Source organism: Xenopus tropicalis, chromosome 7, assembly GCF_000004195.4.
Source record: "Xenopus tropicalis strain Nigerian chromosome 7, UCB_Xtro_10.0, whole genome shotgun sequence".
Classification (NCBI taxonomy): Eukaryota; Metazoa; Chordata; class Amphibia; order Anura; family Pipidae; genus Xenopus; species Xenopus tropicalis.
Genome location: NC_030683.2, coordinates 5,493,019 through 5,507,678, shown reverse-complemented (window position 1 = coordinate 5,507,678; position 14,660 = coordinate 5,493,019). Strand labels below are relative to the sequence as shown.

Sequence of the window (14,660 nt, the reverse complement as noted above, 5' to 3'; positions counted from 1 at the left end):
TACACCGTGCCTATATATTATACAGTTACTGTGTGTATAGGATATGGGGGTTACACGTGCCTATATTTATACAGTACTGTGTGTATAGGATATCGGGGTTACACGGTGCCTATATTATAAGTTACTGGTGTAAGGGATATGGGGTTACACTGTCCTTATATTTATACAGTTACTGTGTGCTATAGGGATATGGGGGTTACACTGGCCTAATCGGGTGGGGGGGCCTATATGATTAATACAGTTACTGGTGGTATAGGATATGGGGGTTAACACTGTGCCTATATATGATACAGTTACTGTGGTAATAGGGATATGGTGGTTACCACTGGCCTATAATATATACAGTTACTGTGTGTATAGGATATGGGGGTACACTGTGCACTATATATTATACAGTTACATGTGTGTATAGGATATGGGGGTTACGCCGTGCCTATATATTGATACAGTTTACTGTGGTATAGGATTATGGGGGTTACGCCGTGCCTATATATTATACAGTTACTGTGGTATAGGATATGGGGGGTTACAACGTGCCTATATATTATACAGTTACGTGTGTGTATAGGATATGGGGTACGCCCGTGCCTATATATTATACAGTTACTGTGGTATAGGATATGGGGTTACACTGTGCCTATATATATTAACAGTTACTGTGTGTATGGATATCGGGGGTTACGCTGTTGGCTATATATTATACAGTTACTGTAGTGTATAGGATATGGGGGTTACACTGTGGGCCTATATATTATACAGTACTGTAGTGTGTATAGGATATGGGGGTACGACTGTGCCTATATATTATACAGTTACTGTGTGTATAGGATATGGGGGTTACGCTGTGCCTATATATTATACAGTTACTGTGTGTATAGGATATGGGGTTACGCTGTGCCTATATATTATACAGTTACTGTGTGTATAGGATATGGGGGTTACACTGTGCCTATATATTATACAGTTACTGTGTGTATAGGATATGGGGGTTACACTGTGCCTATATATTATACAGTTACTGTGTGTATAGGATATGGGGTTACACTGTGCCTATATATTATACAGTTACTGTGTGTATAGGATATGGGGGTTACACTGTGCCTATATATTATACAGTTACTGTGTGTATAGGATATGGGGGTTACACTGTGCCTATATATTATACAGTTACTGTGTGTATAGGATATGGGGGTTACACTGTGCCTATATATTATACAGTTACTGTGTGTATAGGATATGGGGGTTACACTGTGCCTATATATTATACAGTTACTGTGTGTATAGGATATGGGGGTTACACTGTGCCTATATATTATACAGTTACTGTGTGTATAGGGTATGGGGTTACGCCGTGCCTATATATTATACAGTTACTGTGTGTATAGGATATGGGGGTTACACTGTGCCTATATATTTATACAGTTACTGTGTGTATAGGATATGGGGGTTACACTGTGCCTATATATTATACAGTTACTGTGTGTATAGGATATGGGGGTTACACTGTGCCTATATATTATACAGTTACTGTGTGTATAGGATATGGGGGTTACACTGTGCCTATATAATATACAGTTGATACTATTTCATACTTTGCACCCTGTTACCCCTCCCTGTTGCCCAGATAATGTTTATAACTGATAATTATCTCAGTTGCCTATAACAATGCAGGCGCCGGGGGGCAAGTTCAGTTTTTGATGTTGGTATAATTGGGTGCCTTTCCTTCCTGTTATTATATTTTATATATCAAAAGGCAATCAATCTCTCTCTATATAATAAATATATATAATTATCGGCTTGGATCGTTAGGAGCGCCGCGTTCCTGCGATGGATTAGGGATTATTTCATACAGTAATACCCAGCCATAGGGAATTGACACAGGCAGCCTGAGGGTAGGGAGTTATGTTTTATCTCTGTTAATAATAATAATAATTTAGTGGGGAAATCATACAGAGAGGGTTTACTTCCCCTTGGAATCTCAGGCTAAATCTAATGGCTAAAATTAGACCTTTAAATGCCGACATCTTGAAGAAAAAAAAAAACCCCTAAACAAATGCTGCTTTGCAAATTATCTGGATAATTAAAGGCCTTTAAAGCACAGATCGTTACGCAGAGAGAGCAGCTGGCAAAGGGCACGGGCCACAGAGCTGACGTTTATTTGCTGTGTTTCTACTCGCTGGCACGGCACCATTGGAAATCAATAGCCTAACACAGTTATTCCGCAGTCTGACAATTCCTTATTCAATTCCGAGGCCCCTCTGTCCGCGGGGGGTTTCTCTCCCCTTTCCCCGGGGCTGAGGCTTTTGTAGGGGAGGATTAAAGGGGAACTTCACCTGAAAATACTTCTGAGAGAGAGAGAAATTCTTATCAACTCCCCAATATCCGTTCATTTTGTGTTTCTACCGGGTGCTTCACATTAAAGTTAACTGTTAGTCAGTTATAGAATACCCTATTCCTAGCAGCTTTGCAATTGGTCTTCATTATTCATTTTTTTATAGTTTTTGAATTATTTGCCGCCTTCTTCTGACTCTTTGCAGCTTTCAAATGGGGGTCACTGACCCCGGCAACCAAAAATCTAACAGTTTTATTGTTATTGTTACTTTTTATTACTTATCTTTCCATTCAGCCCCTTTCCCTATTCATATCCAAGCCACTCCCTGGTTACCAAGGTAACTTGGACCCTAGCAACCAAATAGCTGCTGAAACGCCAAAATAGAGAGCTGCTGAACTGAAACTGAAATAACTAAAAAACTACAAATAATAAAAAATGAAGACCAATTGCAAATTGTCTCAGAATATTACTCTCTACATCATCAAAGGTTAACTCAATGATGGCCATACACGGTAAGATCCAAACGAGGGAATCTTCTACGAATATGCCCCCTAAGGTGGCCGATATTGGGCTAGAGGGCCCAACGCTCGGATTACAATGGCGGGTATAGGTGCCGTTGGCCCGAGGAATGGTTGAACAAGCCGATGCCGCCCCCCCCGTCCGACGGGAAAATCAAACCTACCCAATCGAGATCTGCCCAATTGTAGGCCGGATGTTGGCCCATCGGATTGGGGGAGCCCATAGACGGGCAGATAAGCCGCCCAATCGGCCCGAAGGACACAAATCTGCCCATGTACCTTTAGCACCTATAGAAATAAATAGTCATTTCCTATTATTATTACCCAGCGTGCCTTTTCCCATTATCAGTAGCCGCTGTTATTGCCAGAAAGTCGCCGCTGGGAATAATTGGGTTATTTGAGAATACAATCTCCCTACTCTGGGACGTTGGCCGCTGCTCTGTGTATTTGCCCTGCGCCTGTTCTACTCAATAAACTCCCGGCTCTTATCTTTTTTATTACTAATAAAAGCGACTTCCGGCGTTGAGACGACGCGCCCTGGATAGCTGCCGGATCTCATTGCGCCGCAGATCAATGAGCCGGGTTATTACCCCACAACAAAGGGGATCGTCACAAATGGGAGTGAGATCAAAAAGGGGCAAAACGTCTCCATAACAACCTGCTGCGCGGCCCCCATTCCCAGAGCATAAACAGGCCGTGCGTTCACTTTATATTCCCCGCTTCCCACACCCAGCGCATTGGGGCTTGGGGGGCAGTTGTGTGGGAGGGGGGGGGGTCTCCTGAATGGAATGATAAAGAGAATATTTGTTTGTTTTAAAGGGAAACTCCACCCAAACACAACTTTGCAATATACACCAATGAAATATGCAGCCTTTTCATGATGTAATAATATGGTTTCGGACAGTTCCCCTAAGCCCCGCCCCCTGTTTCCCTACTTATCTGACTACTTTTTGACTCAAATAAAAACAGTAGTCACCTGCCTTCAGCCTACACCCTGCCAATCCCACAATCCCCTGCTGCACAATAAGGAAAGGAACATCCCAGTGCAATGCATTGTGGGTTATGTAGTTCCTGCATGCTGTCTGTAAGCTGTGGGGAAGTTGTTACAATTTGTAACATCAGTGTTTTAGTCCCTCCTCCCCTGCCAGGATTTCAAATGATGCAGAAAGAGAAGAACTGTTTGCAGTTGGATTTCAGCCTATAAATGGGATTTACTCCTACTGTTTGCAGGAACAGGTTACAGTGATAGGTTAAACCAGTAGTTACCCTGCCTGGTAGGTAGGTAGGTAGGTAGGTAGGTGCTGATTAATGTAGAAGCTTCTTTCAACAGACGAATTGGGTTAAATATTGTACATTTTAACTGATGCGAGACTGTAAAGCTCGGCCCCCGGGCGAATCCCATGGAAATAACATGTGAGTGGAAGTGACACGGCCCCACTGCTCCGCTCGCTGCCAGCGACACCTGCCCTATAACCATAAGCAAATTGATCTGACATATGGTATTCTGCCGGGGCCGCCGGGCCAGCACTTCCTTCTGGGCCTTCAGCCTCGTTTAACCCCTTATTCCCTGCCTGATATCTTGCCGGCCTGATGGTAGCGCAGCAAACACGCTCTAATGGGCTTCTCCATTGGGAAATTATACATATGGCAATGTCTCCGGAAATGCAAAGTGACGGATCGACCCTCTCAAGGAATTGTCTGTATTGGGGAATAAAGGGAATGTCCAGCTTAAAATGTTTTGTAATTGTGTATAATGTTTATGAAGTTTTGTAAATCAAATTTGCTATTGAAAGCAGCATCTCTCTGCCAGTTTCTCTCTGCCAGTTTCTCTTTCTCACTTTGGAAACCATGTAACAGAAGGCAGCTGAAGGCAACAGAGCGGGCGTATTCCCCTCTATTTATAGACCCGCCCACCGATGTCACAAAAGGGGCGAGGCGTACGCGCACTTATAAATCAAAGAGGCGGAAGCTGGCGGTGGTTGCAGGCGGAGGAGCTCAACCTGAACCCACCCGCGACCCGAAAAAGTTGTGCCAAGATGGGGCCGGCCCGCACATCCCTACGGAGAAGCTTTATCTGCCCGAGCCACTACAGAGAAGCTTTACCCGCCCGAGCCGTCCCTACGGAGACACTTTACCCACCCCAGACGTCCCTGCGGAGACGCTTTACCCGCCCGAGCCGTCCCTACAGAGAAGCTTTACCCGCCCGAGCCGTCCCTGCGAAGACACTTTACCCGCACAGGCCGTCCCTACGGAGAGGCTTGACCCGCCCAAGCCGTCCCTGCGGAGGCGCTTGACCCGCCCAGGCCGTTCCTGCGGAGAAGCTTGACCCGCCCGAGCCCAGGGCATCCCTATTAGTCTAACTTACCATTATCTGGCACAAAATCATTCTGATGGTGATTGGACAGGTTTAAAAATCTCATCAGAGCAATGACCGTATCGGCTCGTTGGTCCTGTCGGCCTGTATTCCAGCCGCTGGGATCCAATCGGATTAGTCGATATCACCTACCCCTTGGTGCCCAAATCGGGGATCTTTTTAGCCATCTTTACATTTATATTTGAAAGTTATTTTTCCTTTCGTTATACAACAAACTGTTTTTGCTTTGAGATCCCCTTTCACATGAATGGATTAAAAACAGGCCCTGGAAATACAGAAGGGTCCAAAGAGCTGAGCCCCACAAGCCCAATATAAAGCTCGGGTCGGTGGTGGCCCCCAGCAGCCCCTCTGGGGCAGGTAGAGCTGTAGTTTAGCCACTTGGGGAAACGGCAATGGAGTTCTGCCCTTGCTTTCCAACCTATATGTAGGCTACACTAGTATACAGTGGGGCTCATTTATAAACACTGGGCAGTAACCCATGGCATCCAATCAAATGTTTGCTTTCATTGTTCAACCTGCAGCTAGCTAGAAGAAAGCCAATCACTCATTGGTCAATATTGTGCTTTCGCCCAGTGCTTATAAATAAGCCCCAATCAGTAGCCGGCCCCCTTTCCCTGAGCAGCAATAAATACAGGATGATAATAACAATAAGGGTCTAGTCTCTCCTCTGGCCGTCGGGCTGCAGGATCAATACAGATCATTTTGTTTGGAGTGGGACTGTGGCAAAATGGCCCACTGAGCGCTAATAGGAGGCTGAAGGGGAGGGTGTATGTAGGAACACTTGTGCGAGAGCCAGCGCCGGCGCGGTGAACTAAATTGCTCTCTCGGAGCAGAAGGCACGTCGCCAGCCCTGCACATTATCCAGCCCCTCAAACACCGGCTGCGACGTCTCGCCTTTCCCTTTATTTAACCGCCGTAATTACATTTTTTTTTGTTTTTTATTATTCCAAATGTCTCCGTAATTCTTCATAATTGGGCAACGTTTTGTTTTCATCAACACGGGCGCAGCCTCGCGCGGAGGCAATTTGAGTCCTGCCATTTTGCTCAGAAGGGAAAATAGATTGGTTTTGTGCGTCCCTGGATGTGCGGCACGAGGCGCTGACATTTCCTAGAGCCGGGTAATTAGATTCACATCCGGCTCCCGCTGACACTTCAGCCTCCCTTCTCCTCCTCCTCCTCCTCAGACTCTCATTCGCTTTCTTGGAAACCTCATTATGTGCCTTCTGTCAGACAAACCCAAGTCTGGCTTCTGGGCCTGCTTCTTCTCAGCACAATGTAGTTTAAAGGGGAACTTTGACTTCCCAACCAAAATGTGTTAAAGAGCCCCCACACAGAAACCCCTAATATCCCTGTAATCTGTTCCTGCGGAGGCGCCTTACCTGCCCCGAGCCCCCCCCCGCGGAGGCGTGATGTCAATAAGGAAAGGAACATCCCAGTGCAATGCATTGTGGGTTATGTAGTTCCTGTGTGCGCTCTGGAAGCTGTGGAGAAGTTGTTACAATTTGTAACATCAGTGTTTTAGTCCCTCCTCCCCTGCCAGGATTTCAAATGATGCAGAAAGGGAAGAACTGTGTTTGCAGCTGGATTTCAGCATATAAATGGGATTTATTCCTACTGTTTGAAGGAACAGATTGCAGTGATGGGGATATTAGGGGTTTCTGTGTTGTCTGGGGCTCAGTTCAGAGTCCCCACGGAGACGCCTTACCCGCCCGAGTCCCCACGGAGACGCCTTACCCGCCCGAGTCCCCACGGAGACAAAATGTAACAGTAGTCGCCTGTCCTCAGCCGGCATCCTCCCAATCCCACAATCCCCTGCTGCACACGTGATGTCAATAAGGAAAGGAACATCCCAGTGCAATGCATTGTGGGTTATGTAGTTCCTGCATGCTGTCTGTAAGCTGGGGAGAAGTTGTTACAATATGTAACATCAGTGTTTTAGTCCCTGGATTTCAAATGATGCAGAAAGAGAAGAACTGTTTTGCAGCTGGATTTCAGCCTATAAATGGGATTTATTCCTACTGTTGGAAGGAACAGATTACAGGGATAGGGGAGCTCTTTAACACATTGTGGTTCAGAAGCCGGAATTCCCCTTTAAGACGGGACAGTATAGACCCCCAGCTCTTCACACTTGTGATGCAGAATAGAGCCGGCCTGGCAGTGAAGGGGTGGGTTTCTGGCAGGCAGGGGTGGGCTACCACTAGGTATCTCTGTGCCCCAGACCTGTGAGTGCTGAAGAGGCTGCTCTCGGGCCCCCGGCTCTTATTGAGGAATCATTTGGCCAAGGGCGCTCTGATTACATATCAATATAGGGCCTCTCTTCAGCCCCTGCTCATATTGCTCGGTGTAATTGCGCCCGGCGTTTGTCCCCCCGCGTCCGGCAGCAGCCCACAATCAAGCGCTAATTGCCTTCTCGTCTCCCCGGCTCATACAATGTTTTCCTCCTTTTGCTTCTCTTCTATTGATTTGCTCTTCAGTTTGTCTCCTTCTGTCACGAGCACCTTTTGTTCCATGGAATTTATGGCCTTTCCGCTCCCGGGGCCCCTTGGGTGCCAAAGGCTACTGAGGGCAACAGGGTAGTAGCTCACTGCCACTCCCCTTTCTTATATACACCCCCAAAAAGGAGTTGTACATCTTTGAGTTAAACCACATAGAGCATAATATTCTGAGACAATTTGCAATTGGTCTTCATTTTTTATTATTTGTGGTTTCTTAACTATTTCACTTTTTCTGCAGCAGCTCTCCAGTTTGGAATATCAGCAGTTATCTGGTTGCTAGGGTTCAAATTTCCTTGGTAACCAGGGAGTGGTTTCAATGAGAGGCTGGTATATGAATAGGGGAGGGGCTGAATAGAAAGATAAGGAATAAAAAGTAACAATAAACCTGGAGCCTCACAGAGCAATAGGGTTTGGCTGCCGGGGTCAGTGACCCCCATTTGAAAGCTGCAAAGAGTCAGAAGAAGGCAAATAATTAAACTATAATTAAGACCAATTAAAAAGTTGCTTAGAATTGGCCATTCTATAACCTACTAAAGGTTAATGTAAAGGGGAACTACATCTTTACAAAATACTGCCCCAGAATTAATACAGAGCAATGTATCGGACTTGTGTATCAAATCCAAGATGGCGGCCTGGCTTACTGAGCTTATATCTCACAATCATTAGGGAGGAAATGGGGGTGTCCCTGGCCATATTACCCCCTTAGTGATGCCTGTGGGTAGGGCACATCTGGTTGAGACCCCAATATGTAGCTTCTGTTGGATATTCTAGTTACTCCCTAGGAAGCTACTAAGGAGTAGTAATGTCTTTGTAGCCAATACACAACTGTGGGGCTAAGGGAAACTTCCTGCTGGGTCCAGGGGGAGTCTGGGGGGCAGATCTGGGTGTAGTCTGGGGGGCAGATCTGGGGGGGCAATGCCTCAGCAGGTAGATGATGCCACAATGGAGACTGCAGGTTAGACATCCCTGTTAACCAATAGGATTCCTGCTGCTGTCTGGTATCCAAGGGCAGTCACCCCTGGTTGCTGTCCCTTTAGAGACATCCCTGAGAGTCTCTTCAACACGAGGCAGCTGAATGCATTTCTAAATACTATTGTTCCTTCCGTACGGAGTCGGTACCAGCAGTGCAGTCTCTGGTGCTGGGAGGTGCTCGTTATGGCAGCTGCTGCTGTCTGGCTTCTTATTATTCTAATTACAGGAAACGCCTCGTGACTGGCAATTTATCCGCTTATGGCTTCCGGCCCAGTCGCTACTGTGTGTTTAGCCATCACTCACCGCGGCCATTGGCCGGCCAGTCTGTCAGGAGTCGCTTCACCTAAAGCCAATGAAGTAGAATGGAAGCAGCTGGCTGGAAAGCTCCTCTTTGTGTCTCTTAGTAAGAGATATAGTTGGGCTGATAAACGCCGGCAACTTGCTCCCTATTGGCCTGTGTATGGGGCCCGCTTGGCCAGTACTTTGCCAAAAGTCGGGCAGATATTAGGAAGGTTGATTGTTCCTCTCCGGGGCTGCATTGGGATCTAAACCCAGTAGGAATAAATCCCATGTTTATATGCTGAAATCCAGCTGCAAAACAGTTATTCTCTTTCTGCATCATTTGAAATTCTGGCAGGGGAGGAGGGACTAAAACACTGATGTTACAAAATGTAACAACTTCTCCCCACAGCTTCCAGACAGCATGCAAAGTTGCTTGAAATTATGTTTATTTTTCAAAAAACTTAGGTTGTGTTTGATCCAATTAGTTGTTGGTGCCTGTGTGTCGCTATAAATAGTGCTGCCCGGTGCCTGTGGGCACTGCCAGCTCCAATGTATGTGCTGCTGCTTCTCATATGCTTCCATTCTCCTCTGCCTCTGCCCTGTGTTACTCAACCCCTTCCTTCTGCCCCGTCAGCCAATCAGTAATCATTCAGCCGTCACATCTTCCAGCCGGCCTGTCATGGCTACTGTCAGTTCATTGTGTCTGCACAATCCATTGCCCCAAGGCTATTCCCCTGTATGTGTGCGCTGTCACTTTAACCGCTGCTCCGTCCCACTTGTCTTCATATCTTCTCCTACCCAGGCAGTAACAGTATCAGGGGAACTAACCAGCTTCACACAAGTGCAACAAGCAGCTAATGTACCCCCTACTGTAAATGGTAAGGATATTAGCAGTCACTGAGGGGTTCTGTGCCCCCCATATAAAGGCACAAGGCTGCAGGCTGAGTTATACAGGGAACTCTGAGTATCACTCATGTATTATAAGGGATAATGTACCCCCTACTGTAAATGATAAGGATATTAGCAGTCACTGAGGGGTTCTGTGCCCATATAAAGGCACAAGGCTGCAGGCTGAGTTATACAGGGAACTCTGAGTATCACTCATGTATTATAAGGGATAATGTACCCCCTACTGTAAATGATAAGGATATTAGCAGTCACTGAGGGGTTCTGTGCCCCCCATATAAAGGCACAAGGCTGCAGGCTGAGTTATACAGGGAACTCCGAGTATCACTCATGTATTATAAGGGATAATGTACCCCCTACTGTAAATGATAAGGATATTAGCAGTCACTGAGGGGTTCTGTGCCCCCCATATAAAGGCACAAGGCTGCAGGCTGAGTTATACAGGGAACTCTGAGTATCACTCATGTATTATAAGGGATAATGTACCCCCTACTGTAAATGATAAGGATATTAGCAGTCACTGAGGGGTTCTGTGCCCATATAATGTCTGTAGAACCTTTTGGGCTCAGAACCGGCAGTGTGCAGCATTGGTCAGTCACGGCAGGGGGCAATACTGAATGCGTTTCATTGGATTTATATTACAATCACTTAAGTTGTATTCAGCGGTTGTTCTAAAGTTTATTTTTATTGCTATAATATAAAATACTTTTTATATGTTACAATTTCTTATATTAAAAGTGATATATTTTTTTTTAATTGAAGGTGGAGCTGATTAAAGGGAATTCCCCGAGCTTCGGATTAATAATGGTTCAAGCAAGGGACGGAGACACGGGACACGTCTGTGTTGAATCGGTGACCCCAAATTCTCCGGCAGCCTCCGTGGATCTGAAGAAAGGAGATCGCCTTATTGCCATAGGAGGTAGGGAGACATTAGGGTGGCTCAGTAGGCCAATAGCGCGGAGTTTGGGCGGGGCTAGACTTCTTAGGGCAGTTAGTTGACGGCAAGGGGAAGTAGAACCCTACCAATCAGATTATGTTCACGCTAAAAAGAATCAATCAGATCACAGTATGGGATCCCTTATCCTGAAACCCATTATCCAGAAAGCTCCGAAGTACGTAAAGACCGTCTCCCATAGACTCCATTTTAATCAAATAATTCAGAATATTAAAACTGATTTCCTTTTTCTCTGTAATAATAAAACAATACCTGTACTTGATCCCAACTAAGATATAATTACCCCTTATTGGGGGCAGAACAGCCCTATTGGGTTTATTTAATGGTTAAATGATTCCCTTTTCTCTGTAATAATAAAACAGTACCTGTACTTGATCCCAACTAAGATATAATTACCCCTTATTGGGGGCAGAACAGCCCTATTGGGTTTATTTAATGGTTAAATGATTCCCTTTTCTCTGTAATAATAAAACAGTACCTGTACTTGATCCCAACTAAGATATAATTACCCCTTATTGGGGCAGAACAGCCCTATTGGGTTTATTTAATGGTTAAATGATTCCCTTTTCTCTGTAATAATAAAACAGTACCTCTACTTGATCCCAACTAAGATATAATTACCCCTTATTGGGGGCAGAACAGCCCTATTGGGTTTATTTAATGGTTAAATGATTCCCTTTTCTCTGTAATAATAAAACAGTACCTGTACTTGATCCCAACTAAGATATAATTACCCCTTATTGGGGCAGAACAGCCCTATTGGGTTTATTTCATGGTTAAATGATTCCCTTTTCTCTGTAATAATAAAACAGTACCTGTACTTGATCCCAACTAAGATATAATTACCCCTTATTGGGGCAGAACAGCCCTATTGGGTTTATTTAATGTTTCAATGATTTTTTAGTAGACTTAAGGTATGGCGATCCAAATTACGGAAAGACCCCTTATCCGGAATCCCCTTGGTCCCGAGCATTCTGGATAACGGGTCCTATACCTGTATTAAGAAACCTTAGCAATATTTTGTTTTTAATTATTGATAAAATAAAGTTATTAATGTTTATATCCCTCTTCTTTTTCTTGCCCATCTTTAGGCATAAAAGTGACCTCCTCAATTCAAGCTTCGAAGTTAATCAAGCAAGCCGGTGACAGAACCCTGGTGTTCTACGAGAGGCCCGCTGGTCAGAACCAGTCCGCTGGCAGCTTGCCGGAGAACCTTGGGCAGCTGGAAGACCCGGCATTCGCTGCCTCCGCCTTTCCCCAAACCTTTGAAGAGGACTCCGTCAGCTTCATTGTGGATCCAGAGAACAAAGAGTTGGATTCGGAGTTTGAGGACCTCGCCAATGAGGTCAAACCACCCGGAGAGTCCAAAGAGGACTCTGTTTCTGTGACCCAGAGCCCTAAACGCACGGTGGCAACACTTTATACCAAGCCCTTAGGGTCCGTATCCCCTATTCTCAACAGGAAGGCGAATTTGCCAAGTCACCAAACACCTTCGAAGACCCAACCCAAAGTGAATAAAACTGCCCCGCCAGAAACCCAAGACTCCACACCGCAAAACAGGGCTTCTCCTGCCAACAAGCCTCCAGTGCCGCCACGGCCTCAAGTAAAGCTGACTCTAACTTCATGTGAGAATCCGAGTGCTCCAGAGACGGGAGAAGCCACTGTAGAAAAGCCAGAAAGACCACCGCCGCCATCGTTAAATGGAGATAAACAGCCGGAAAAAAGTGCAAAAACCACCGAGACGGTCGATGAAGCACCGGTCCAGAAACCCAGTTCTGTTAAACAGGACGTCGCCAAGGATAAAATATCCGAAAGTTCCTGCAGCACAAAAGACAGCGTGGACGATCCGCACATCTGGGAGTCGAAGGAGATACTGTACAGGAACAAGCAAGGGCGTTGGACAAGGTCCTCCTGTCTATTCGATGTGGAAAATTATCACCGGTATCTGAACGTCGCCCTGTGGTGCAGAGACTCCTTCAAAACGGGGAGCCTCTGCTGCGTGGGGCACATCAGTATCCGACTGGAAGACATTGCCTTAGAGTGCCTGGCCACCGCCTCGCTGGAGTACCTGACCAGTTTTAAGCTCAACCCCACCGAACCTAGAGCCTCCGTCAGTAGAACTGCATTGAGAAACCTGAGCATGCATAAGGGGTTCAACGAAAAATATTGCTACGGGGATGTCACGTTAAACTTCAAATATCTGATGGAGGGCGAGTCCGAGACGTCTAGCATGTTGTCAGAAAGAGAGCGGGACGTCGGCTTCCAGGACGACGGTTCCTCGCTGCAGAAGGAGGAGCTTCCCGTCCCCCCGATGATATTTGCTGAGTCCAAACACAACTTCCAAGACACGCAGTTCCAGAACTCCACCTTGTGCGATTACTGTAAAAGGAAGGTGTGGACCAAGGCCGCTTCCCAGTGTATAAACTGCGGCTACGTGTGTCATAAGAAATGCCAGGAGAAGTGCTTGAACGAAAATCCTTACTGCGTTGCTTCTGATAAAAGGGTCGACCCCGAGTCGAAGTCTTTGGGGAACAGAACTACAGGCATTACCAGGCACATTATAAACACTAGTTCCCGCCTCTTGAACCTACGCCAGGCTCCCAAGCTGCGGCAGCCGGAGCAAGGTTGCGATTTGGTGGAGCCGTCGCCAAAGCACACGCCGAATACTTCAGACAATGAAAGTAGCGACACGGAGACATGTGGGTCAAGTAGTCCATCAAAAAGAGCGTCCGGCGGCAGCGGGAAATTGGCTCGCAGAGACGGCGGCCTGGACGATAGCGTCTTCATTGCGGTGAAGGAGATCGGCCGAGACCTTTACAGAGGCTTGCCGACTGAAGAACGGATACAGAAGCTGGAGTTCATGTTGGATAAACTGCAGAACGAGATCGACCAAGAGCTGGAGCACAATAACTCCCTGGTGAAGGAAGAGAAAGACGCCACCGAGGCGCGACGGAAAGCCCTCCTATCTGCCGCCTTGTCCAAATCCAGCGAGAGGCTTCAGGCCCTGACGTTGCTCATGATTCACTACAGAGCCGGCATCGAGGACATCGAATCCCTGGAAAACTCCTCCCTGGCCCAACCTCGGAAAAACGCTAAATGCGAAGAAGAGGCCGTCGTTGCGGCGGAGGCAGATAACCACGACGAGGATGAGGATGACGTAGGCCAAGCGGAAAGCGAGACTCTCAGCTGCGTATCTCCAGAGGACAAGCTTCCTGCTTCACTTGAACCCGAGCAGTAGGGGGCGCTACGTGTTCTCTGGGGCGTTCTAACCACTCATTATTTGCACTTAATAAAGGCATATCGTGTAGGCCCTCCGGTTGTTCGAAGGTCGAACCATATCGTTTAACCACTTAAAGCGAAATGAATGGGACCTGGACGAGTTTTATACATTTCTCTCGGAGGCAAACGAGACTCCAACCTACCCGCCAACTGGAAAAGAGACTGCTAAATGGGGATTAACGGTTAGCATGTAAATCCACACTGGATATCTACTACCTTCTCTCCTATCCCTTCACCTCCCATTGCCATGAACGTGTGTGTTTTTTAAAGATTTGATTTCATTCTATCACAAGGTTCAGCAACGGCGCCGCCTTAGTGGCCATAGGAGGGTACTTTGCTACATTGGTACTTTGGTACATTGCCCTCTACACCACTGTAACCACGGATAAAATATATTTTATTTATAGACTGCGTTTCAGGGAGGGTTTAATTTCCTTTTAATACTAATCTAAAGAGACCAAAGATTTGTTTCATGGTCATAATTATAAGGTGAATATGAACAATGGCAACAAGGGACGGTGGGTTGAACTCTAACTCCCAGGCCGTT

At 46.3% G+C, this 14,660-nt stretch overlaps 1 protein-coding gene across 1 annotated transcript in view; it reads left to right on the top strand.

Moving 5' to 3' along the window:
- The window catches only part of pdzd8 (PDZ domain containing 8), a gene marked incomplete in the record, with an annotated part of 31,093 nt that extends 16,949 nt beyond the window's left edge, over nucleotides 1-14,144 (top strand). Inside the window, 3 exon segments of the mRNA NM_001078826.1 lie at nucleotides 5,513-5,530; nucleotides 10,639-10,798; nucleotides 11,926-14,144. Coding sequence (NP_001072294.1) covers nucleotides 5,513-5,530; nucleotides 10,639-10,798; nucleotides 11,926-14,072 — 2,325 coding nt within the window.
- Nucleotides 14,145-14,660: the final 516 nt, after the last annotated feature.